The sequence below is a fragment of the Buteo buteo genome, chromosome 5, assembly GCF_964188355.1.
Source record: "Buteo buteo chromosome 5, bButBut1.hap1.1, whole genome shotgun sequence".
Taxonomy (NCBI): Eukaryota; Metazoa; Chordata; class Aves; order Accipitriformes; family Accipitridae; genus Buteo; species Buteo buteo.
Genome location: NC_134175.1, coordinates 31,705,700 through 31,729,064, shown reverse-complemented (window position 1 = coordinate 31,729,064; position 23,365 = coordinate 31,705,700). Strand labels below are relative to the sequence as shown.

The 23,365-nt window shown below is 40.3% G+C and overlaps 1 protein-coding gene across 1 annotated transcript in view; it reads left to right on the top strand.

Moving 5' to 3' along the window:
• The first annotated feature begins 1,029 nt into the window (after positions 1 to 1,029).
• Positions 1,030 to 23,365, top strand: part of MYO3B (myosin IIIB) — a 213,236-nt gene continuing 190,900 nt past the window's right edge. Inside the window, exons 1-3 of the mRNA XM_075028469.1 lie at positions 1,030 to 1,164; positions 6,547 to 6,612; positions 6,822 to 6,861. Coding sequence (XP_074884570.1) covers positions 6,606 to 6,612; positions 6,822 to 6,861 — 47 coding nt within the window. The 5' untranslated portion in view covers positions 1,030 to 1,164; positions 6,547 to 6,605. The remainder of the gene's footprint in view (positions 1,165 to 6,546; positions 6,613 to 6,821; positions 6,862 to 23,365) is intronic.

The window sequence follows — 23,365 nt, the reverse complement described above, 5'->3', positions numbered from 1 at the left end:
TGAAAAATGGCTAAACCAATAAAGGCTAATAGTTATAAAAGGAGAAGCCCAAAGATGGGGGGAGTCCTCCATGCTCACACCCACAGGGGGAGAAGTGCTTTATAACATAATTTCCTCCACCAGGACCCATTTCTCAGAGCACAGATGGAGCTGCACTCGCAATTCATTGTTCTGGACAATAAACCGAAGGCACAAAGACAAGTCAGGCGTTTAGTTTCAGTGAAAGCTATTTAACACTGACTATGCATATATAGGCATCAATTTTATTTCTTGCTCCTAACTATTTCTTTAAAAGCTCACCAACCATTACTCTTCTTTTCGGTGTTTAACCGGCCTGTTCTGAGAGACCTCGGCCCTTCCCCTCCGGGCGCGGCGCTGCCCTTCGCAGGCAGCAGCGGTGACGGCGACCGCCCTGAGGCAGCCGCGCCCGCCGCCACAGCCGCGCGGCGCTGCCTGACAGGACGTGGCGCCGCCCCCGCCTCCAGCAAAGCCCTGGGCCGCTCCCGCCGCCTCGGTGCACGGCCCGGGCGGGGCGCAGCTGCCCCGGCTCCTCAGCTGTGCCTGGTTGCACACCGTCTCTCCCTGTCCCGGCGGGGTGAGGCTCCGCTCCCACCAGGTCTCCGGCCCTGCGGGGCTGCCCCGCCGCCGTGTGGGGTGGGGGTCGTGTCTCAGCGGAGAGGGGCTTCGAAATGGCGGTCGCCATTTGCCTCGCAGCCCGCTGGCGCTCGGAGCCGGGCAGGGGCCGTCACCTCTCTGAGGGAGTCGGTGCCGGCAGGGCTCGTCGCTAGCGCCGGGAACTTGTCTTTTCCCCGAGACCCAGAGAAGTCTGCTCTCAGCCCCGGGGATTGCAGCGGGGAGGGGAGGGATGGCGACCTCTGCCCCGCTGACAGGCCGTGGCGCCCGCTGCGCTGGGGCTGGGGGTCGTGGGCTGCCTGGGGTCCGCTTGTGCAGCTGAGGCTGTGCGGGTACCCAGCCTCTGCAGGTGGTCACCAGCTGCACCGATTTTTCCAAAATCTATAGGTAAGCAATACTCAAACAGAAAGAAATCTCCATGATTAAATGATTAAAAATGGCAGAAGATACTACAAGGCAAGAAGTAAGTAGGCGTGACACAGGATTCAGGCACATCGGGACAAAGCCGTGAATAACTGAAGAAAAGTCTCTGTAAGTTCCCTGAATACCAAGATAGACCTGGCTCTAGTATATAGTACTTTAAGTGACCTACTAGTAACTAGTGAACCATAATATACATTGCCAATACTATAATATTTGATAAATTCCTTTAAGCAAATATATGTGTCCTTTTCTCCTTCCCTGGTACATACAGGTATGAAATTATCAACAAAAGAAAGGAAGAGGTACCATCACCCATAGACAATACTGCACAGAAATCAAGAGACTAGTTTGAAACGTCTTTCTAGTTATTTCTCTGAAGCAGTGCATTTAGTTCTGTGTAAATACAAAACATTTTTTAATTTTCATATTTAAAAGTTAGGTTTTTTCACTTCTTTCTCCCCTTTAAATCTCCACTCTGGAATTCCGATTTCACTGCACTGTGAGAACCAAGGATCAGTGTTTTGTTTTGAGGTATTTTGAAATTATTAAGTGGGAAACTATGTTCTTGTACAGAAATATGTGTTAGTATGGAGATATATAATAGTACTGATTTGGTGTCAGCAAATCAGATGTAGTTACTGAGGATTTTCTGGTAAAAGCAGTGAATTGGTTATATCTTAACCTACTGTGGAGGCTTGTGGAACGTGTTCTGAAAATACGTGGAATCCCTTTCTTAGATGCTTTTTGTACCCCCAAATTGAAGTCCAGCTCTGTTCTTAATGTGCAATTTCAAACTGTAATGCATGTATTTTTCAGATATTCTTTAATCCTCTAGTGTTTATCTGAGTTGCTGTAAATTACTGACATTGTAGCACATAAAGTAAAAATAGAAGAGTTCACCCAAGTTTTATTTCAAACATAAAAATGTGACTTGAACCAAGCAGAGCTATTTTTCTCCTGGGCTGATTTTCATATGGTAGTCTGGCTGGAAGGCAAAGTTGATACAGATCTCTAAAAGCTGTTTCAGACCCTTTTAAAATGGAAGGTCAGTTTAAGTGCAAATGGATTGTTTGGGAAACAGGGAAAATATGAACTTCTGCACTGGTACTTGCTGCTCCATGGTGTTCCATGGGTAGGAAGCTGTAGAACAGTATCTGCAGCAATACATTTGTGCAGGTTGGAGAGTGAGGGCCACTGTGTGGTTCCTTCCTCAGAATGTTGTGCTGCCCTGTTGATGTATGTGCAGAGTAAGTGATTTATCCAGTACTATCTAAAATCCCTGATTGGAAGAAATATTGTACCTGTATTATCGACTTTCTAACTGCAGGGAAGAGAGATTTAGTGAGCAGTGCAGTGGCTGTTTGGTTGCTTTAAGAGCTGCCAGGACCAGTTTTGCAGTGTTTTTGCCAAATGCATTCAGAATAAAAAGTTCATTGGACAAAGACAATGATTCTTGCTGTCCTAATGCCTGGAGAGGCTCATTAACAAGGGGCTCCTGAGCGCGGGCTTGTCTGAGGAAGAGAAACATTTTGTGTCGCAAAAAAAGAGAAGTTACTGTCTTTACCAGCCTTCTGCCACTGAGGAATTGGAGGAGAAGGTAATAATGAACAAAGTGCTGATGCACTGTACAGTGCTGTGAGGGTAATCAAAGAACATTCATGTTTAGGGAAGGGTTTTGAAGTACTGAAAATTATGGTATTGATTTGCTTTTGTTCTGCTTAAAAAAAATGGTTGGTGGGTTTTTTGGGTGGTTTTTTTTTTTTTCCCCTCCCCTAGCCCTAGTTTTAAGCTGTCATCTGAACACACTTAGTGTGATACGTTGCGTGTCTGTAGTTTCATGCATTAGTTCTTACAAACTTCCCTTCCCTAGAGGTGAGTTGTAGTGATCTAACCCAAGGAAATATAAGGGAGGAGAAAGTAAGGTGAGAGGATAGCCCATGGATCAGCAACAGAAAAGGAGAAGGGGAGAAAAAGCCTCGTACAAACCCTGAGCATAACTGGCCAGGTGAGCACTATACTTTTTACCAATCTATTCTACAACTGAACTTCAGTAATGTAGAGCCAGAGAAGAGAAAGGCACCTTTGGCTTGGTTGTTTCAGGGAAGTTAAAAATGCTCTGCACCTGCAGGAACAATCACCATGTCGGTCAGTAGGAATTCTTCTTTTGTTCTTGTTACTGTTTAATTTGTTTTCACGAGATTGAACGGATCTGTACTGCAGTAGAATAAGCAAGCTGTGGTATTTCCGGCCATCATCCAGGACACAAGTTCAGAGTGGGCATTTTTAGTAGAGACTCCTGCGTTACAGACTGAATTATGGACCCACGTTCCTCATAGTGCTAACAGGAGGAATCAAATATGTGGACTCATTTGCTGTGATGGATTATCACTGTGCTGTTTGATAAAACCGTGTAGCTCCTAAAATGGGGAGGGGAGATAGGAAGAAGGTAAGGGAGCTGTAGCAGGAGAACCTAAAGGACAGAAGAGTGCACAATGAACGTGGTGGTCACCCAAGGAGTTACGGTGTGCAGCTGAGGAAAGCACCTGTTCTGCTCTTTGTGGAAAGTGGGGGGACTGCTCTGGAGGTAGAAATGGAGAAGGAGCAACTATCTAAAGCATGAAATCAGTCTCCTGCTACTTCTGTCCTAGCTTGTCCTGCCTTTTCATGCATCTTTCACATCTTAGCTCTCGTTTTGGGAGTTGGACAAGTGATATAAATAGTGGGGAAAGGGTGGTTTGTCTGGAGTGATGAGATGTGACTGATTTGTGTGGTACTTCAGCAAAAGGAAACCCCACAATGAACCTGATGCAGCATTAACAAAGCAAGGCATTGGGATTGATGTGCCACACCAGAAACCTGAAAAATAACTTGATAAACTGCCATTGTTTAATTGTGCAAAATTTCTGCAAGGAATTTTCCCCACTCTGGGGAAGAGAAGTTCTTTGAATAATGCATTGTGTAAGGCCATACATGCTCTCCTTGTGTCAATGCTGGAAAGCTGGATGGCTGTGGCTAGAATGCCACTACTCTGGGATAAATGTCTGACAGTGTAAGGCTGAGCTTTCCCATCTGAATGCTGCACAGCAGGCAAGAAGCTCTGCTCAACACAGCTGAGAATTGGCCTGTGGTAATGGCACGTGATGAGGGGGGAGGAAGTATGAGATTTTTCATTCTTTGCTGCTGCTTTGTAAGGAACAAGGCATGTCAGTAGCCTCTTGCTGGCTGGTCCTCTTTTTCTCCGCCCCTCATCCAGTTGTTCCTTCCTCAGGCGCTGACTGTACCCTGCTGTGTAGAGAGGGAGTACTGATATTTTATATGGAAAAAGGAGATGTTTGCAGAACTACACATTTGAAAACACTGGACTGAGTTAATTTTACAATGTTTCTTATGAAATAGAAGAAAATTCAGGAAAATGAATGCATCTCCTGACGTAGCATGATATGAATTAATAAAAAGAGTAGCTTTTAGTAGTAGAGCACGTATGAGATACAAATATCTCAGAATAAGGGAAGAGTTAAAGCTAATACATGTCCTTTTGCATCTTTCACTGTTCCTCTGCCCTTGTACCCACTACTTTCTTGGTCAGAATATGAAGAGAAAGTATAAGACTAGGGCAAATGTTTCTTTGTTTGCCTGCCTATCCTGATGGCAGGATTATGGTTGATGACAATTAAAGTAGATGGAGTCAATTTTCTTTTCTTTCTTCCTGTGCTGATGGTAGCATATTGAATGTGGAGAGGTGCATTTGGTACACTGGTGAATATGTTCAGCCCACCTGAGATAATGGCATAATTACTGATATGACTGTATTCAGGCAGCTGTTTGTCTAACATTCTACATGGACACTATACTTTTTGGCTTTGCGTGGGCCTTTCTCACCTTACACACAGTTTCCATGATTCACAAGAAAATGCCATCTCCTTCAGTCTCCTGGTCATACCACTACTGCAGCAGAAACAACAGGGAATCATTTACCCCTCCAATTCACAGAGCAATGCTTGCACTAAGCCCCAGAGATTTCTGTGGCAAGCAGCCTGAAACACTTGAAAGGGATGTAGTTTCCAAGGCATCAGTGTTCATGGCTGAAAGCTTCAACAATATATTAAGCTGGGCATTTTGGTGAAAAAAAGATCTGCTTGTATTTAATCTGCGTTGAATTACTATTCCCACATTGTGTGCAATGACTGAAAATTATTTATTCAATAGCAAGGTCGACTCTGTAAAGCAGATAGCACCTCTGTTAATAAATATATACTTTCTGCCTTGTATTTAGGTGGGTTTTATTCATAGAAGACAGGAGCTAATTGTCCATCTTCCTTTGTGTCTAAATGCAAGAGCCAGCCACTTGACTTTTGGCTTCCTGAGATTCAAACCTAGAGGAGTTCAGGGCGGGGTATAAGAAAGAAAGCTGAATTCCAAGTGGGAGGAGGTACTTCAGTGGAGTAGGCAAGTTAAGGCCCTCAGTCCCAGTTTCACAGGGACACCATGCAGACAAAGAGAGTTTCCGATATGACCTTTTCCTTTGTGATGCCCCCCTCTGGGCTCCACATGCTGGTCCTACTTTCTTATTGTTCTGAATGTCAGTTTAAATGTCCAACTTACATGTGGATATTCACATTTGAATACTTAAGATGAGTCCTGTGTCTCCCACCCCTAGAATTAAGAACCTAGGATTTAGAGGGAGCAGTGTGAAGTGTCTGAATAGATAATGTCATTTTCTGAATGCTGTCCTAGTCATTGGTGTCTGCTGCGTGGCATTGCAAGTAATAATAATAATTCTGCAGAACAGAATACAGAGCAACTAGAAAATTTTCTCTTGAGAAATTGATGTCAATTTTTCCTTTCATCCTGGCGAGGTTTCCTATGTTGATTGGTGCTTTCTAATTGCTATCAGCAGTATCAAAAGATGCAAAGTTATGCAAAAGAAGTTCCAGCCTTTGCCCAGAAATCTATAGATTTCATTCCTGCTGTGCTGTGCCATATTCAAAGTTAATTGGATGACCCAATTTTAAACCTGAAATACTGTATGAATTTAGAGACTGTATCAGTGCGATTGTAAGTTGCTTGAAGAGCACATCTGTGGTCTTGGGTACAAAATTTTGCCTGGAGGCAAAATACAGTGTTGGAAGCACCTTAGCAGTTAATGACTGAAAAGAGAGGTGGCCAGTGGAATAGGAATGTATACAACAACCATATGATAGAACCAGATATTTCTATTTTGGTCAAATTCTACTTTGTAAGAGACTGGTATGGAGGCAGTTTAAGGGACGGTGTTCATCATTCCCTTGCATTGCAATAAAGCATCATCCTGCTTCTTTCTATGTGCCGTTTAGCGTTTGAAATAGATCAATTGAGCAAGAGTTCAGGAAACTTTTAAGTTCCCTTTACAAACTAAATCAGGCTGTAAGTTTTAAATTTCTGTTTCATTCATCATGTGCTTTTGAGACCTCCTCATGTTCTTGTTAATAATTCAGCCTTTACCTATTCTAGGTTTATTGCTGAGAGAGACAGTACCTTTTGCTGAGTCCAGCATATGGCCAACAGGAGCTATGTCAGGTAAGGAATGCAACCTTTAATTTTTCACCTTATTCTCTTTTGTTGTTAATCGGCTTTGGAATAGAACTGTAGTGCATGCAGCTGGGTTCATGTATGTCAACAACTGTTAGCTCTGGTAGCCTGTTACTTTGAAACAGTTGGAGAAGTGCCAAAGATCTCAAGTGTCTCCAAGGCTGTCAAGCTTTTGCTTTTTATGTTTGTTGTTGCAGCAGCTGAGAACACAGCAAGTCTTGAAGCAAACTGGATTAGGTAAGAAAGAATTTTTAAACATCATCTTCTATGGCACCCTGGAGAAAAAAAAACAAATGTATTTTTCTGACTTCCTTCCCATAAAATAGATAAATCCTTGTCTCATTCTGCTAACATGTCATAATTATCTTACTGATGGTCAGCTAGTAGCTGCTCTGCTTGCAGCTGTATTTCTTAACCTTTTCTTTTTTTCTTTCTCGAGTAATGAAATTAAAGCTATCAAGCTAGGCAAAACAGCTGACTCCTGATTTCATCATAATACCAAGAACATTGTGAAAGAAAGTTACTCACTGAGAACATGTAATTAAAAATGATGGTTACCAGCTGTTGTTGCTTCTCAACGTGGCCTTCATACATTTGTAGCAGCACAGCTGTATTTGACTCAGGTTGCACTAAGAGTGTTAATTCCATTCACAAACATTCCCTAAGGGTAGAACTGCCCTTGGAATTGTGGGCTTGTTCAACCACTTCTCTTTCTACTGCCGTTCAGAAACTACTTGCTAGAGAGGCTTTTGAACTGAGTGGTGCATGGCATGGTGAAATACAGATCTCTGTGACTGGTAAAATTCTTAGTTATATTTATTAGGGAGCTCTTCAGCCTCATCTCTGAAAGAAAATACAGTGCTTAGTTTCTACAGGCCTTATCTATTAGCTTTCTTCAAAAGAGTGATTGTTATAAATTGTACCTAAAAAGCTGCTAGTCTTGAGTTACAAGTTTGTAGTTTTCATGGTTTTGATGATGGGCAGTGCATACGGTATTGGAAGAGGAATAAGCTTTTACAGCCTTGATACTATAAGAAAGACTGGATTGTGAAGAGTGCAGCCTGTACTGCTTTCATTTTAAGTCATGTCTGAAGAATTGACTCATGGAATACTTTTTGGGTTCTTTGCCAAAAAAATAAAATGGTAGCTCACTCTCTCATCAGGATTTATGGCCCCATCAGTGTCAACCTATTGTGGAATGAAACCCAGGGATTTCATTATCAAAAATTTTAAAAAGAAAAATCAATTCACTGAGAATATTAATGCTGTAGGTAACACAGTTTCCAACTAAGGATTTACATATCTAAGTGTTAGCTCTTTAAAAAAAAAAATTCTCACATGAGGTTCTTATGTATGTGTATAGTAACAAGAGTAGCTTTTTCTAAGTCATTGTGGTAATGGAGCTAATGACAAGACAGTTGGCACTGTCGTGCTAAGGTGATCTTCGCTCTTGCAAGACAAAATATAGTTAGATTAGCACATTCTTGCAGAGATCCGCAGTTATCCATGTGTATAAAAGATTTGACTCCTGTTAGCCAGCAGATGCTTGTGTCCTTGACAAAGCTGTTTTTGCAAGATAGATATATCTATAGAATGCACAGTGATCTGTACTATATGCCGCAGTTTCCTCTCCAGAATGCTTTGTGACTTGCAAATATATAAACCTTTTCGGGACTAGGTGGAGGGTCTTGGAGTGATACAATGATACCTGCTCTGGTAAGGCTGCCCTAAGGCCCAAGTGTATCAGATTGCCACAGTAAACCCTCTACTCTGTCCCTGACACAGTTCCAGCTCTACCATGGAGGCTGTACTGAACTTGTAGGTATGCAATTATGCCTTATCTTTGCTGCCTTCCCAGCCTTTCCTCTTTCTTACATTTGGACCCAGGTGTGCAAGTCTCAAATAGAACTTGCTAACTGCAGTCCTGCATCTCCTTGTTCCAGGTGTATGGCTTTCAGGAGAGAGAAGTTTTTTGCAGAACAATTTTGGAGGACTGTGTCACTGATAAGCAGCATACTGTAAATGCTTTGGTAAAGGCTTTATAATATCCTGCAGTGGGGGAGGTATCCTGCAGAGGGGGAGGGCACTTGTTTTACCATGGGCTGCTTGAGGCCAGCTGTAAGGCTGACACTAAATATAGATTTGAGAATCATATGGAAATGGTGTGTTGTATGCAAAAATAGATTGGGCTCTTATTTAGGTATAAGAAGGTAGAGGCATCTCTGGCATTTTTTTGTGGATAATGAAGAAGATAGGAATATTTAGGGAAAAGTTTCTTCCTGGCATTGAAATCTGAAACAACAGAAAGTGCTGCTTAAAACTGTTTGAAAGAGTGCTGTCTCTGCTCTTTTTAATTTCCTGGGTAGGCATAGAACTAGAAGAGTGATGCTGATCCTGAGGGGGATCTTGTCTTTATATTTGACTACTACTTGGAAAAAGAAAAATCCCATTCATTGTTTCATAAATATTTCCCTGCACAGGCAGAATTTTACTAAAGTCTGCCAGGTGGAGAGTTTCCTGATTCAGTGTTCTCTGCTACTTCTATCCTCAGCTTAGGCATTAAGCAGATGTCAGGAAAAGAGAGAAATGGTTTATGACAGTACAGCTATAAGAATAATTTCTTCTACTATTCTTTGGTGACCAATACTGTTGCCAGTTCTTGTCTCTTCCATGGTCTCCCTACTTCTACTCTTGTCTGTTACGCAGCCTAACATGAACTGAAAGGTAGAAGGGAACTGTAGTTAATTTGAGCCTGAAAGACAGGCGGGGCTACAGGTTTCAGAAACACTTATTTCTTCAGGATCTCTCCTTTTTTTTTCCTCTTTTTTTTTTCTCCTGAGTAAATGTATCCAGAATTATCTAATTGGCAGTAAATTTTAAGGCAAAGTAAGAATTACTATAAACACAGAAAAAATGGAAATGGAGGAATAGCTTGGTGTGGTGCAATGATTTCCAGAGAAAGCATTGCCCCATGGGGTTAAGAGGGCCTGGGCGTCAGTCCACTGAACACACCAAGACTCTGGCTGGCAGAAAGTGGCTTGCTTTCAAATGCTCAGCAGCTCACCCCAGATTTTGTGGGATCTGTCATCTTATCAAGGCATTTGTTCTAAAAAACATTTTTTAACAGTTGTTCTCCAGTATAGTTGCCCCTTTATTTAGAAAAAGAAGAAAATATTGGGAAGTTCCCTGTGCCCGTTATTGCGTACTTTTTAATACATTAACTTTGAGATGAGCCAGCAAAACCTGGAGGTATAGGGACAGCAGAAGCTGTTCTCCTTCAGGTTCCTATCTATAAATATGTCAGCTAGGCAGTCTAGATACCACCTATGTAACCAATATCCAGTTACTTCACCTCTGCCATGGGACAATCCTGTCGTGTTTGTAGCATGTCCAAACAATCTGTCATTGAGCTATTTGTTACATGGTTGCATTTGCTCTAAAGAATTGGTATAAAACCTGTTCTCAAAGGAAAAGAAAAAAATTAAAAGCCCCATTTCTGGTATTGAAAGTATGTAATATTGTTGTTGCTACCAGTTTTCCTGGATGTATGGGGAATAAACTCTGACTAAGTGCGTTAAGCAGAAGGAGTAGTAAAAAGTGTAGAGTAGGATGGCAGTTTTCATGTCTCCTTGTACATTTTTCACGCTGTATTTTAAACTTACTGGAGGGCTGAATGATAGATGTGATTAATTCCATCTCACTTGTAAGAAGAGGGCATGTTTGGTGCACATCTTGTTGTATTCACTTGTTCTCTCATCATTCTGTCAATAGTTACATGGATGATCTTTATATTTTGTGTGTAGTCTGTGAAGTGGATATAAAGACCTGTCAGACTACCTTTTCTAATACATTTTCTTCTGAGGAAAAAAACCTAATATAAATGTCACCTGCAGTATGAGCAACTGTAGCAGATGGAGCATTGAATTAACGGCTCTGAGAGGCAAGCCAGCAAAGATTATGAGATGAGATAAATATGGTACATGATTCAAAAAATTTCCTGTGATTAAAAATGAGTTCAAGAAAGAAGATCAGATCTTCAAAAAGTTGCAGAATATTTAGAAGTCACCTATCTTTTGACTTTCTGGAAAAGTGTTAAAAAATCATTTGCAATTATGTTTATAGGGAAAATCCCCCATTAATTTAATTAAAAGGATATTTTTCAGCAGGGGGTCTTACATTCTTTTGTAACAAGTATTTTGAGTATGCTGAAAGGAAGGGAGTTTGCTTATAAAATGTATCTGGTATAATGCCTCGTGTTTTGTGGCAAGATCACTATCTCAGTGAAAAACAATTATAAAACTAAACTGATTGCTGTATTGAAAATTGTATATATTGTCATCAAATATAGAGGAAGGACTGGTTTTAGTCAAAAAAATGACTTGAGTTTAACAATTGATAATAAATAGGAAGGTGACGTTAATGCAGCTCCCTTGCTGGTGTTCCTTTCATAGGTCCAGGGAATAGAAGCAATTTATATGCTGGCAGAAGGTTTGGAGGGTCTGCAGATATCAGCTAACAATAAACTAAAGGTGTATGTCAGTGACTCGTGTAAGTAGGCTTAAGTTGCTTCTCACTAGTGGTAGTTTGGCCTCTTACCAGTTTCAAGAGTGAAGGACTGTCATGACTAACTGTAATAATGTATATGCTGTAATACAGAGAAACTAGCTGGTTTAATAGCTGGATAAAAGGTGGTGGCATGGTGATTTGTGATGGCATAAGGTTGCTTGGCTAAGAGCTTCACAGAGTTCAGCAGCACTGCTGAGAAAACATGCTTGGTTTCACACTCCCTCATAGCAGTGAACTGGCTGCTGTGAAATGAACACCTTCTTTTGACCAATCTGTGAAAAGGCATTTGGAGCAGAAAATTCATCCACTCTCTGAGCTGGAAGGTGAGCATTCTTCGTGACAGGCTGAAAGACTGGGGATGCAACATGTACAAGGAACAGCTAAGAATGCAATTTAGAGTACTTGTTAAATCAGATAACGTCCTTTCAGCTGTAAACAGTTGTGAAGAGTCCACACCCTGCTCCCCACTTCATAAATTAGGGTGATCTTTCCACATGTAAAAGTTTGTGTGTCCAGGGGCACATCTTCTGCAAACTGATTTGCTCCACGAGAATCAAAATGGGAAAAATGGCATTTTAGCCTTCAGAACTGCACTGTGGACAAGGAGGCTGTGATGATGCTGGTTCCTCAAGGTATGGTTCCTGGTACAGCTGTCTTAAGGTTTCCTCATATTTGCTTCCACATGCTGCAGTCATTCTTCCTGATTCCTGGCAAGGTGTTCCTGAAGTGGGAAGTCATGGAGTGGCTGTAGCTGCCAAATACTAGTAGGTTCCAGTTTTCAGAGAGTTCTCTGGAGATAGTTAATCTGAGTGTCTCTTTTGGCAGTATAAGCTTGCTCTGACATCTGATGAACACGTACTTACTGCTGATAACACATGCATGTACAAACTCAGGTGTTGCACGAACTTGGGTATTGCAGCAGAGTTTCTGTTCATTTGCATTTTACCATGAGCTGACTGAAAGCAAATAAAGGGAATATTAACCCCTTGGGAAGGAAGGACTACAAACAGCTCCTCAGGGAGCAATGACAGAAGCTCTGATAACAAGCACATGAGGCAGGAAACTGGTAGTATAATCTTAAACCAAAGTGAAACTGGAAACCCCCTGGGATCGAGAGCTAGCAATCAGCACTGCACAGTAAAGCAACACAAGGGCCGCAAATGAGGTGTTTGAAAGTCAGGAAGCTGGCAGTAGAGTGGGACCTGCTGAAGCAGCTGGAGAGGGACCCAGCAATCAGCACCAGAGTGCTGCAAGGGCTCAAATGATTTTTTTACTTGGTGGGGCTCTGAAGGAGGTGTTTGCCTTAATTACTGTAGTCCCTTGGAGGCACAGAGGGAAAGGATTGGCTGCACACAAGTGTTTCTAGATCTGTAAAAAGTCATGCTACACTTTTCTTCTGAAGCAGATTTATTGCTGTCTTCCCCACCCCCATCTCCCATGATAGCAAGCTCTTACAGAAATATACCATTCCTGGGGCTTTCACCTTTCTTTTTCTTCTCACCATCCAGTTGGTTACTGTCTCCATGCTCGTGATCTTTCATGAGAGGGACCATGTTCATTGGTGTGTTGTCCTGTGTCCACCCCCCCCCACTACCCACGTTCTTACTGTACATTTGAAGTGGGTTGGAGAGCAAGTTTTGTCTTTTCTTCTAAGTACTCAGCTTTTTTGTCATGCTTTCCTGTGTGTTCTGAATGCAGGCAGTTACAGATACATACTCTGCTTGTCCTAATCCAAATAATTAAGTAAGAGTCAGAAAATTAATGGAAAAACTACATACAGTTGTGCTTCTGTCTGTATCAGTAAAAAGTGCATGGGGTGATGCCACAGAGTTACACCAATATCTTCATAAAAAGAAGTTGCAAGAATTGCTGCTGCTGGGACTATTTCTTGTAAGGAATGTCATGAACATTGTGCTACCTCTATGAGAAATTTATTGTAGTCTTTTTTTAATAGTTGTAAGATGACCTATGTTGTAGCTTTATGTCTGTATTTAATCTGACTTTTCTGAGTCTTAACAATGGTACATCTGGAGAGATGCAGAAAAGATAGTAGTAGTGTGAAGTTTGAAGGATGAAAACTTCTGTGAACTTTGGACGGTGCAAATATATAAACCTTATTTGTTTACCTGAAATATGGAGTCATCTGTCTAAGTAAATTTTAAGTATCTCCTGTACTGTGTTGTACAGGAAAGGGAGCTTATTAGGAGTGTTTCAGGAGGCATCTTACTCTAACATTCAAAATTAAATGAAGGAAATATCTTTGCCAGTTCTTTACTGAATAAAAGTGAAAAGGCTATATATTCCTTCTTACTAATGTCTTGATGACAAATGGGTATGAATATTCCATCAGCCAGAAGAATACTTTGTTACCATTCAAATTTAGTCTTATGCTTTCATGAACTCCAGAGACTTACAAATTAGAATCATTTTATAATCTGTGGCAAAGACTAATTTTGTTAAATAATATATACTAAATTGCCAGACTTTTGCAAGAGCTGTTTATTTAATAGAAGGAAGAAAATAATTAAATTTGAAAATAGGTTTTAGGAGAGAGGATTTTTTAAAAGCAGGTCCTGAAATAGGGTTCTGCTTTACAGTGTGAGCTTTTGTGTAATTAAGTATTGGTTGTCTTAATAGTTACTCAGGTAATTAAGAACAGTATGTCCTTATGGCCTTAAATACTTGCTTACTCTGTGTAAAGGAAGAAAAGAAAAAGAAAAAAGAAGACAAAAGCCTTGCCCTACAGACAAAGAAGAGTTTGTTTACCTTAAAATATTTGCCTTACAAGTTCCACACATTGCTCCTTTTGATTTCAATGAACATTCTCTGTGTAAACAGTATCTAATGTAAGATACGGACATTAAAGTTTAGGCTAACTATGAACCCTAACAGTTATCACCAGGCAATACTGTAGCATCTGTATCTTCATCTGTCTTACTTTAAGCAGGTGAAAATAGTGACAAATGTATCTGGCTCATCTGTTAATAGGGCTGTTGGATCTCACTGGGTTTGCTTCTTGATATGCACTCAAGGATCTGTAGATCTGTAGGTCTTGTTACTCATTGGTTTGCAAAATGTGTAAGTGTTTGCATGTTCTGAGGGAGGCTAGCCTGAAAAAAGGCTTGGGTAAATTGCCAGTAGGCACTCTGCAGCGAGGGCTAGGCTGCCCTGCAAGGGCAGGTGGGCCGGGAGCCATGAGTGCCAGCGAGGCAGCAGGGGCAGTGGCCTCACTGAGCATGGGGCATCCTGGCAGGACCCAAGTCAGGTGAGGGGGTCAAGCCCAGGGATGGCAGCCAGGGTCGGCCGACAGTCCACTGACTGCCAGATGTGTCTGTAGCAACAAGGAAGACTCAAGGTCTGGCCAGGAGATCAAGTCCATGGGTTAGGGTTTAGGTGTGGATGAATGGGGTACATGCTCAGGCAGAGTCATGGCTGTAGGGTAGATAGCTCGGGCAGGGACCAAGGGTGATGGCCTCAGGTTAAATGCAGCTCCCAAGAGAAGCAGATGGCCTGACATTGCAAACTTTTGCAAAATTATGTAATACATTGTGCTGCTTATGTCTCTTTGCATGTGCTGGGCATTATTTTGTGCTGGTTGTTGCAGTTGATAAGCAGTTTTCATGCTGATCCTGCTTGAGGCAGAGCTCACATGCAGGTCTGTTTTCTCCTAATATTTTGGATTCCTGAACACCTTTGTTATGTCAGAGTACAGCCTGCTCAAGATAAGAGTCATTCTGGCTTGGATGACTTCAGTTGCTGACACAATCTAATTGCCTTGTCAAGGATTAATTCTGGATTTTGCAGTAGGGTTTTTTTCGAGTGATCATGATAAGATCTTTTGTCAGGGACTTAACTCATAAACTTGCACGATTGTCTCTTCATCTTTTGACAGTCACATTTTTTAAGTGTTTTCTTTATAAACATAGCGAAAACCAAACCTCTAAAGGATTTAATTTTACATGCAGTAACATATTCCTTCTGGTTTTGTGACATTGCACTGTACTTCCTTTCTACATCTGAATTAGTAAATGCATCAACTGCTCGCTCCAGAATCTGACTGTCATCTGAAAGTTTTTCTTCCTTTTTCACTGGCATCCAGTAGCTAAAGGTCCAGAATGAACTGTGGTTTACAACTCCTCCTTATGTTTCCCCCTCCTTTTTTTTCCCTGGAGCCCAGGAGGCCAGTGAATCATTTCTGAAATCACTATAAGTCTGAGGTCCTTGAAGGAGAAAGTTATTGTTCAGAGAACAAGTCCAGCAGAACATGGCTTTCTCTAACCTGTCCCTGTCAGATGGGTATTTTTTATTTTGTCCTAGAAGCTAAGATGCGTGAATCTGCAGTTTCAAAATCACCAGTCTTTGTAGTTTGTGGCTTTTTTCTGGCTGACCTTTCTCAGTAGGAATAAGAGGAAAGCAGCGTTCATAGTCTGTAATGTTATTTCCTAGCGTTTGCAGTAGTACCTCTGCTTTCAGACTCATGAGAGCAGTGTTTCCCCTGTGTCCTGGACTGAACTAGACAAGGGATCTGTAGTCTTACCTTGGAAATGCTTTGTTACAGCATCCCGCAAAAATAGGATTGCATGTTAAAGCAGTATCTAACTCCAGCAACATTCATTATTATCACATACAGCCTCTATTAAAAGACTCAGTTAAATGAGATGCATGCGTTGATCCCAATTATATGTCTGCTTAAAGTATGGTTATTCATTAACAACATAACAAATATATCAAAATCTAAATGTTAATATATAGAGAGGCTTTGTCTCTGAGGTTTGACCATTTTCCAGCTAATGTTATGCTTCACAATGGACTAACAGATTGTGAAAAGTTGAGCCAAATGTGAATAATCACTGAAGTGTGTTATGGGGCAGGTGAGACTCTTCACATAAGGCCTGAAGCCATCAGCCTCTCCAGAAGGTGGCAAGCAATAGTTTGATGGAGGAACAGATTACTCCCTTCTTAGGTTAATGACTAGTAGTTTGTGTTTTAGGGGAGTGGACAAAGGTGAATTGTCCCAGAGATGGGGATGGATTATAAAGCAAAAATGGTTGCCAAAGTAGGATCCCCTTCTGTGAAGGGGATATGAGCTGAAAAAGACCTGTGAGTTTATTAGATAAGATGACCCTTCAAGGCCAATCTGAGTCTAGATGGATGTAGACTTGTTTCTTTTAATTTCCATTCTCTTGTGACTATAAACCTTGGTAAACTGCATTGTCTATTGTGGATGTAGTAAATAAATCCTTTTATTAGCCGCTTACATTGACCTGGTTTGGGTGAGATATGATATCAACACAGCCAGCTAACTTCAAGGAATTTGTGCCCATAGGCTTTTGCAATCCATAGATGGTACTGAACTACTCTCAGGCAGCCAGCAGCCCAAAACATTTCTTAGAGGCTGTGAAGGATAGTGGAGTTGCACAGGCCAACACACAAGCCAGTAACTCGGTGCCTAAGAAGAAGAGATATTTCCATTGCTGAAGAGGAAATCTCTCTGGAATGCTAGTGAGAAGCCCAAGGATTGCAGAGGAGTATAAGGGTAGAGGACATTATTGCAAATTTTACAAATTGGGAAATTAGCGATAGAGAAAAGTGAGATAATATTTCTAGTGTACACGCAAAATTCTTCTGTCCTGATACCTTAGCCCATTCCTATACTATGCTTTCAAGATCAGGTTTTTTTCCAGCTCCTGTTAGTTGTTTCCCATATGGTGGTTGCCTTCACTAATGCAAAGGTTAAGCAGACTGTTAAGTCAGCATGCCTCTGAGATAACATCCCATTTTTAGAATTAGTTCAGTTTTCATTAGTGAATTAACTGGACAGATAAATATTTATGACTATCTCAGATGTCTGATTACAACAGGAAATAAATAATTCATTATAGAAAATTGCCTTTGTCCAATTGATACCACAAGGATATAAATCAGATATGGCAATTACCAAAAAAGCAGCACGATATATTGTTTTTGCTGGAACACCCTCAATAAGCATCTTTTAGGTGCAACCATTGCTGTTCTAAGCTGGGTAACAAACCTTCCATTGTGTGAATAGCAGTGGTGCCAGAAAGTCTATTTACAGAAATGTGCATATATTGTAAGTATAATGACGGTTGGGACAATTTAGGCAATCTATATACAGTATATGATTTCTGTTTGATATTGGGAAGTTTCTGTGTGTAAATCTGTCAGACTGCAAGCATCATTTTGAATGGGGGTGTATTTGCCTTCTCTGTTGTAATTCTACTTCTGTAGGCTGGTTGAAATAAACTTTGTATCAGCCAAAAGCTAACAAAGAGGAAAAATTAAATTTTGTTGGGTGAATGGTGTTAAATAAAGGATTGAATACTCTGTGTGACAAGCCAGTTACCAAGTTTTAAACTTAAACTTGAAGGCTAGACTTCAGTGGGAGGTTTTGGTCACATAGTGGGTTTGAAGAGGAACCGCCTAACAAGGAAGGCCAGAAGATCAAAGGAAAGGGATTCTTACCAGCCATTTTAAAGGAAAATCAGCCTCTCTTTCCACAAAAAGGGTGCTTGCTGCAGAGATCCGGGGGGATGACTTAGAAAAGAAGTGCAACTGTGTTCCAGAGTAAATGGCACAAGCTTGAAAGAAGAGATTGAGGACTTCTGGCTATAGCAAGTTAGAAGCTGAAAGAGTTTGAAATGTCAGGAAGCTGAGACAGTGAAGTCTTAAAACAACATGTTTATTGTTTTAACTGTTTATTTATGCTCCTTGTAATAGCTTGTCGTGGTTTAACCCCAGCCAGCAACTAAGCACCACGCAGCCGCTCACTCACTCCCCCCCCACCCAGTGGGATGGGGGAGAAAATCAGGAAAAGAAGTAAAACTCCTGGGTTGAGATAAGAACGGTTTAATAGAACAGAAAAGAAGAAACTAATAATGATAATGATAACACTAATAAAATGACAGCAGTAGTAATAAAAGGATTGAAACGTACAAATGATGCGCAGGGCAATTGCTCACCACCCGCCGACCGACACCCAGCCAGTCCCCGAGCGGCGAAAATCCCTGCCCCCCCTTCCCAGTTCCTAAACTAGATGGGACATCCCATGGTATGGAATACACCGTTGGCCAGTTTGGGTCAGGTGCCCTGGCTGGGCATGAGAAGCTGAAAAATCCTTGACTATAGTCTAAACACTACTGAGCAACAACTGAAAACATCAGTGTTATCAGCATTCTTCACATACTGAACTCAAAACATAGCACTGTACCAGCTACTAGGAAGACAGTTAATTCTATCCCAGCTGAAACCAGGACATAGCTAAATTAAGGGGGTTTCAGAAACCTTGTTAAGGCTCTGCATATATCTATTTCACTCACACATTTTTAAAAATACCCTTGTTGTGGAACTCTGAGAGAGGGTTTAAAGGCAGTGGAGAACAAGCTGCCAGCATACTTCTGTGGCTAGCTGAGCTGGTCCACAAAGTCACGTGTCTGAAAAGAGAAGCCAGAAGCATGTGCTCTGAGCCTCAAGGGACACTTATAAACATAGCAATCAATGGAGTTGCCTCTGCACTGTTACCTGGGGACAGCTGATGAGACTTCTGTGAGGGCTATTGCAACAGAATATTGCTGTAATGTTTGGAGAGGTGTAGCTTGGGATGCCTATGTAGGAGACACCTTTCAATACAAGGTATTACTATTGAAAGGTACTTGTTTGTTCAATTTGTAAACAGAGAATCTGAAGCATGGATAAAATACAATTTCTGTGGCACAGCAAGTGAGTTACAGTCAAGAGTATCTCTTGAGTTCTCCTAACTCCTGGGATTGTATTTGAAATGTAAAGTCTCTTTATAATGCTATCTAGTAAAAGGAGCATCCTAAAATAAGACAGTAAAATCCTTACACCACATCACTCATACCTTATAAAGATACCTTTCTTGAATGGATGATATCAGTTGCTGTTTTGCTCATCATGCTTTTATTCTACTTCAGGCTTTGCTCTTTCAGTTGGTACTCTCTGCTTAAACAGAGAGGTAGGAACTGGCGTTATTTGTAGAGGGTATCCTCACTGAAGAAAAATGGCCCATTGCTATATGACGTGATAGAACATTATGTAGGTTAAAGCATTGTTAAAAATTTGATGCAAACATATTGCTGTAGATCCTGCTTCATATTGTGTGTACAATCTAATTTACTTACTTTTATGGTGAAAGCCTTAACTGATTTCTCAGTTCAGTGCTGCTTGTGGTGACGTACAAGTATATTATCTAGTCTCTCTCTTTTTTTTGTTTGTTGAATGGTGTCACAAAATGTTTTCCTCTTTCAAGTTCTGAAAGCCTGCAGACCTGTTCTATAAAATGAAAAATATGTAAAAGAAAACTGAATAGCTGCTAATGAACTGCTAAAGGCTGGTTATTCCAGGTCATAGGTACTGTACTAGTGCATGGTACAGCATCCTTACCTGCCATGTTTTCTCTTTGTAAATTAAGTTCAGGCATTCTCTTAACTTTCTTCAGGAGCATCTGCAGCAGCCCAAGAAGTTAATCTGGGAAAAGGGGCCAGTTTGTTACTTTATTCTGTGTTTAAATTCTATTCTGAAAGTTCATGGACATTTTTTTGATTGTTGTTATTAGATTGTTCTCTCTTCAAGATCACAGCTCTTGGAGCTGTTAATCTCCCTCAAATCCCCTCAATCAGTAGGGGGATTCTCAGTGTGAAATACCTGGCAGGAGCAAGCTCTGAGAATTTTTGCTTGGGTCTTTATTGGCATCTGTAGTTTCTCCCGGGGTGCTTGTACCTTTTCCTTTATTAGGATAGCTGAGTACTTTGGTAATGTGTTTTTGTATTAGTGGACATTAGGCCTCTACTAAGTTGTGTAGACTTTCAGGCATCTTCCCTTGTGCAATAAAGACAAATCAGATCTTTCTTATTGACGACCATGTATCAGAATGTATAGTAAAGTGTACCAAGGTCTAAATTACTCTTTGAAGTTACAAAGCCAGACTTTTTACCAGATCAGTATCTGAGAGAATCAGGGTACTGCAGCAATGTTGTTTGTTATGCAGGTCACAATATACAAATGCATAAGTCATGAAGGTACGAAAAGGTCCCTCAGTTATTATATTATACTGTGGAAAGCTATTTTCACTCTTTTTTTTTTTTTTTTTTTCTTTCTTAAACTGGCTTCCCATCAGAGTTTGCTAACACATTAAACTTTCTGCTTGCCTTAAATATTAACAAATAGTAAGGTCTATTTTGGGGTTCAGGTCAGCAAAAAACAGAGTTGTTTTCGTTCCTTTCTGTAGATTAAAGCATTATTAAATAACATATACAGGCATAACAGCTCTGAGCAGCTTCTATGTGTATCACTATCTGTCCTTTTCTTCTACCTATCTGTACCCCAAAATCCCTAACTGATTTTCAAGTTCAATAATTAACTGTGAGCAGCAGGGGACATTGGCATTGTTCTGCCACTTTTTGTCAGTCTTTTCAGCTGGGAAGATGTCAAGCCAATTGCTTGTGGATTTGCCTTGGTCTTTGTTACTGAACTCAACTTAGATGGCTATAGGCCCAGACAGCATAACCCGAATAATACATTTATAATTTATTAAACTTAATTCTTTAAAGGTTCTTTTGATAACTGCTTCATGAAGATAGCTGCTGAAGGAAGTTTAAAATTAATGGATTCTATCTCATATGCCTATTATTATTTTTGAAGCCTGTTAGAGAAGAGAAATTATGCAAATTGGTGTCACGCTAGGCTACTGCACGCATGCTGGTAATGCATAACAACTAGCTCACTGATGAAAATATTTCATCTTAAGCAAGAGTCATTGTCAGCACTAAGAGATGTTCTTTGTATCATGGTTAACAGATTATTATTATTTTTCTTATGGATAAAGAAGAGTTCTTATTAAAAATCCTCAGTAGAATAAAACTGCTGTAAAAGTAATACTGGAGAACTATAGTGATGAATTATAATTGATTACATTATACAATTAAGGTATATTGTGAAACAATAGGAAGATCCCTTAAAAAAATTAAGCAGTTGTTGCTCACTCTCTGTGAATGACTAAGTGGCTTTAATTCTTCAGCTCCTGCATGTAAAAGACTTGATAAATAGATGAGGCTCAGGATCAATTAGTGTCACAATAATCTTTAGTATTAATGAAGCGAAGCTGCTAGGATTGAACGAGTTTATCTCTATCCTTCATGACAGCATCTTAAGCTAACATGCACTGCATTGTCTGTCTAGTACTGGGCATGGGAACCAGTACGCAGAACACACAGTTCTGTGCAGTGCTGGCTGATACAAGTGCTCCCTGTAAGGAAGCTGTCTTAGTCCTGAAGAATTCTGATATTCTTAGTGGGACAAAAATCCAATATAGGATAAGCTGGTTTCAGAAAATAGGTCGCTAATGTAAGTTTGCAGTTATTTTCTTCCCAGTTTTATCCTACATCTGTCTTAGATTTTCTTTTTCTTCATCTGTACACAAAGTGTATCAAGCTTTTCTGATTAGACTGCAGTGAAGAGCCTGGGTTTGGTCTAAAGGTCATCAGTCTGTTATAGCCCTTCATCCTTCCATTTTAACACTAACACACGCATTTTGTTTGCCCTGTTAAATTGCTGCCAAAGGAGGCAGAGAAAACCTTCTCAGGTATTGATTTTTCACACATGGGGACTGTAGCTCGTTGTCACTTGATTTGCCACCTGCAGTTTATAACTGAATGGGCTCATGGGATTATAAACTTCATTTTAGCATTGAGTTCCCAGCCTGAGGTGAAATTGATGTGTTAGCTGTTAGTCATTTGTAACTGCTTTAATGTATTTTGATAGTTGGAATTCTATTTAGATGGCTAGTATAAATAGCATTTTTGCAACAGAAATGCCACTGATCAGAACCTCCTGTCTGAGTTGCTGATCTTAACTAGTTTTCAGATATTTGGATCTGGTCTCAGATAATCATTTCTGCTTAATATTTTGGGGGTCTTTCTGGTTTTCATTCTTACATTTATAATGTAATAATTACGAACTATATTATGGTAACTGACTAGGTGCATAATTTTATTCAACATTTGGTCCTCTGAATTGTAGATATACAATGGATTAATTAGTGGTCAAACAAATACAATGTATTATAGTTCCTCGTGAATGATCAGGGGCTTTATTTTCAGTGATACTCAAAGCTTCACTAAAAGTTTCTGTTGATTTCTATGTTAGTAGCAAGGTACCCTTTACCTCACAGGATAAGACAGCTCTGCAAAAATACTTGGTTTACCATATGCAGGAAGTGATTTTTTGCAATAATTTGAATCTCAGCAAGGCATTCAGTCTTTCATCACTGAATACAATTTTCTCTGTTGGTCCCACCTTCCCTTATAGGTTTTCTTAAATACGCAGTACCTCCCAGAAACCTTGGAAGTGTCCTTTTTCCATTAAAAATACATTTTGCTAATTTTGTGAAAACAAAAGTAAAATGTATTTCTTGCATGTTAGTGAGAAGTGCAGGTTTGCTTTACTAGTAATCTTTGAGAATTATGCAATCTTTATATGCCTTGGCTTGACCATTTTTTTGCTTAACATCCCGTATCCATACTGATCTAAGGATATTTATGTTATACCTTAGTGAAAAAGTTTTTTTGAAGTTCTGCGAGAAAATCCTTTCTTACAGAAGATTGCATCCATATTTGACAGAGAAGTAGAAATCCCCCAAATAAATACGTTTCTACAGTTTTTATAAAAATCTGTGTCAGGCTAGAGGAATGAATCGTAAGCAGTGTCCCCTCTGAGGGGGATACAGGTTGAATTTTGTCCTTGATACATTCTGCTTGGGTTGTTCCACTCATATGCTAACAATTCCAGCTTAGCTACAGCAGATGTTGTCTTTGGGGTGTATCAGAGGAAAGAAAGAATGATTATTATGATGGTAAGAAATTAAAAAGATGCAGATTTATCAAATTCATTAGTTTCACTGTTCATGAAACAAGTTGCTTTGTGGCTTTCTTAGTTTTGTGAATTACTGTTTACGAATCTTTTCACTCTAGCTACATTTCAGCTTTTGCGCACATTCAGTTAGAGAAGTTCAGCTATGGTAGACCAGAATAAAGCATGTTGTATCTATGAAATCCTATGAAAATGAGTGGGATTGAATGATTCTAACAGAAAGAAATGTGATTACTAATATAATACCATTGACATCAATGAAGATTAGATA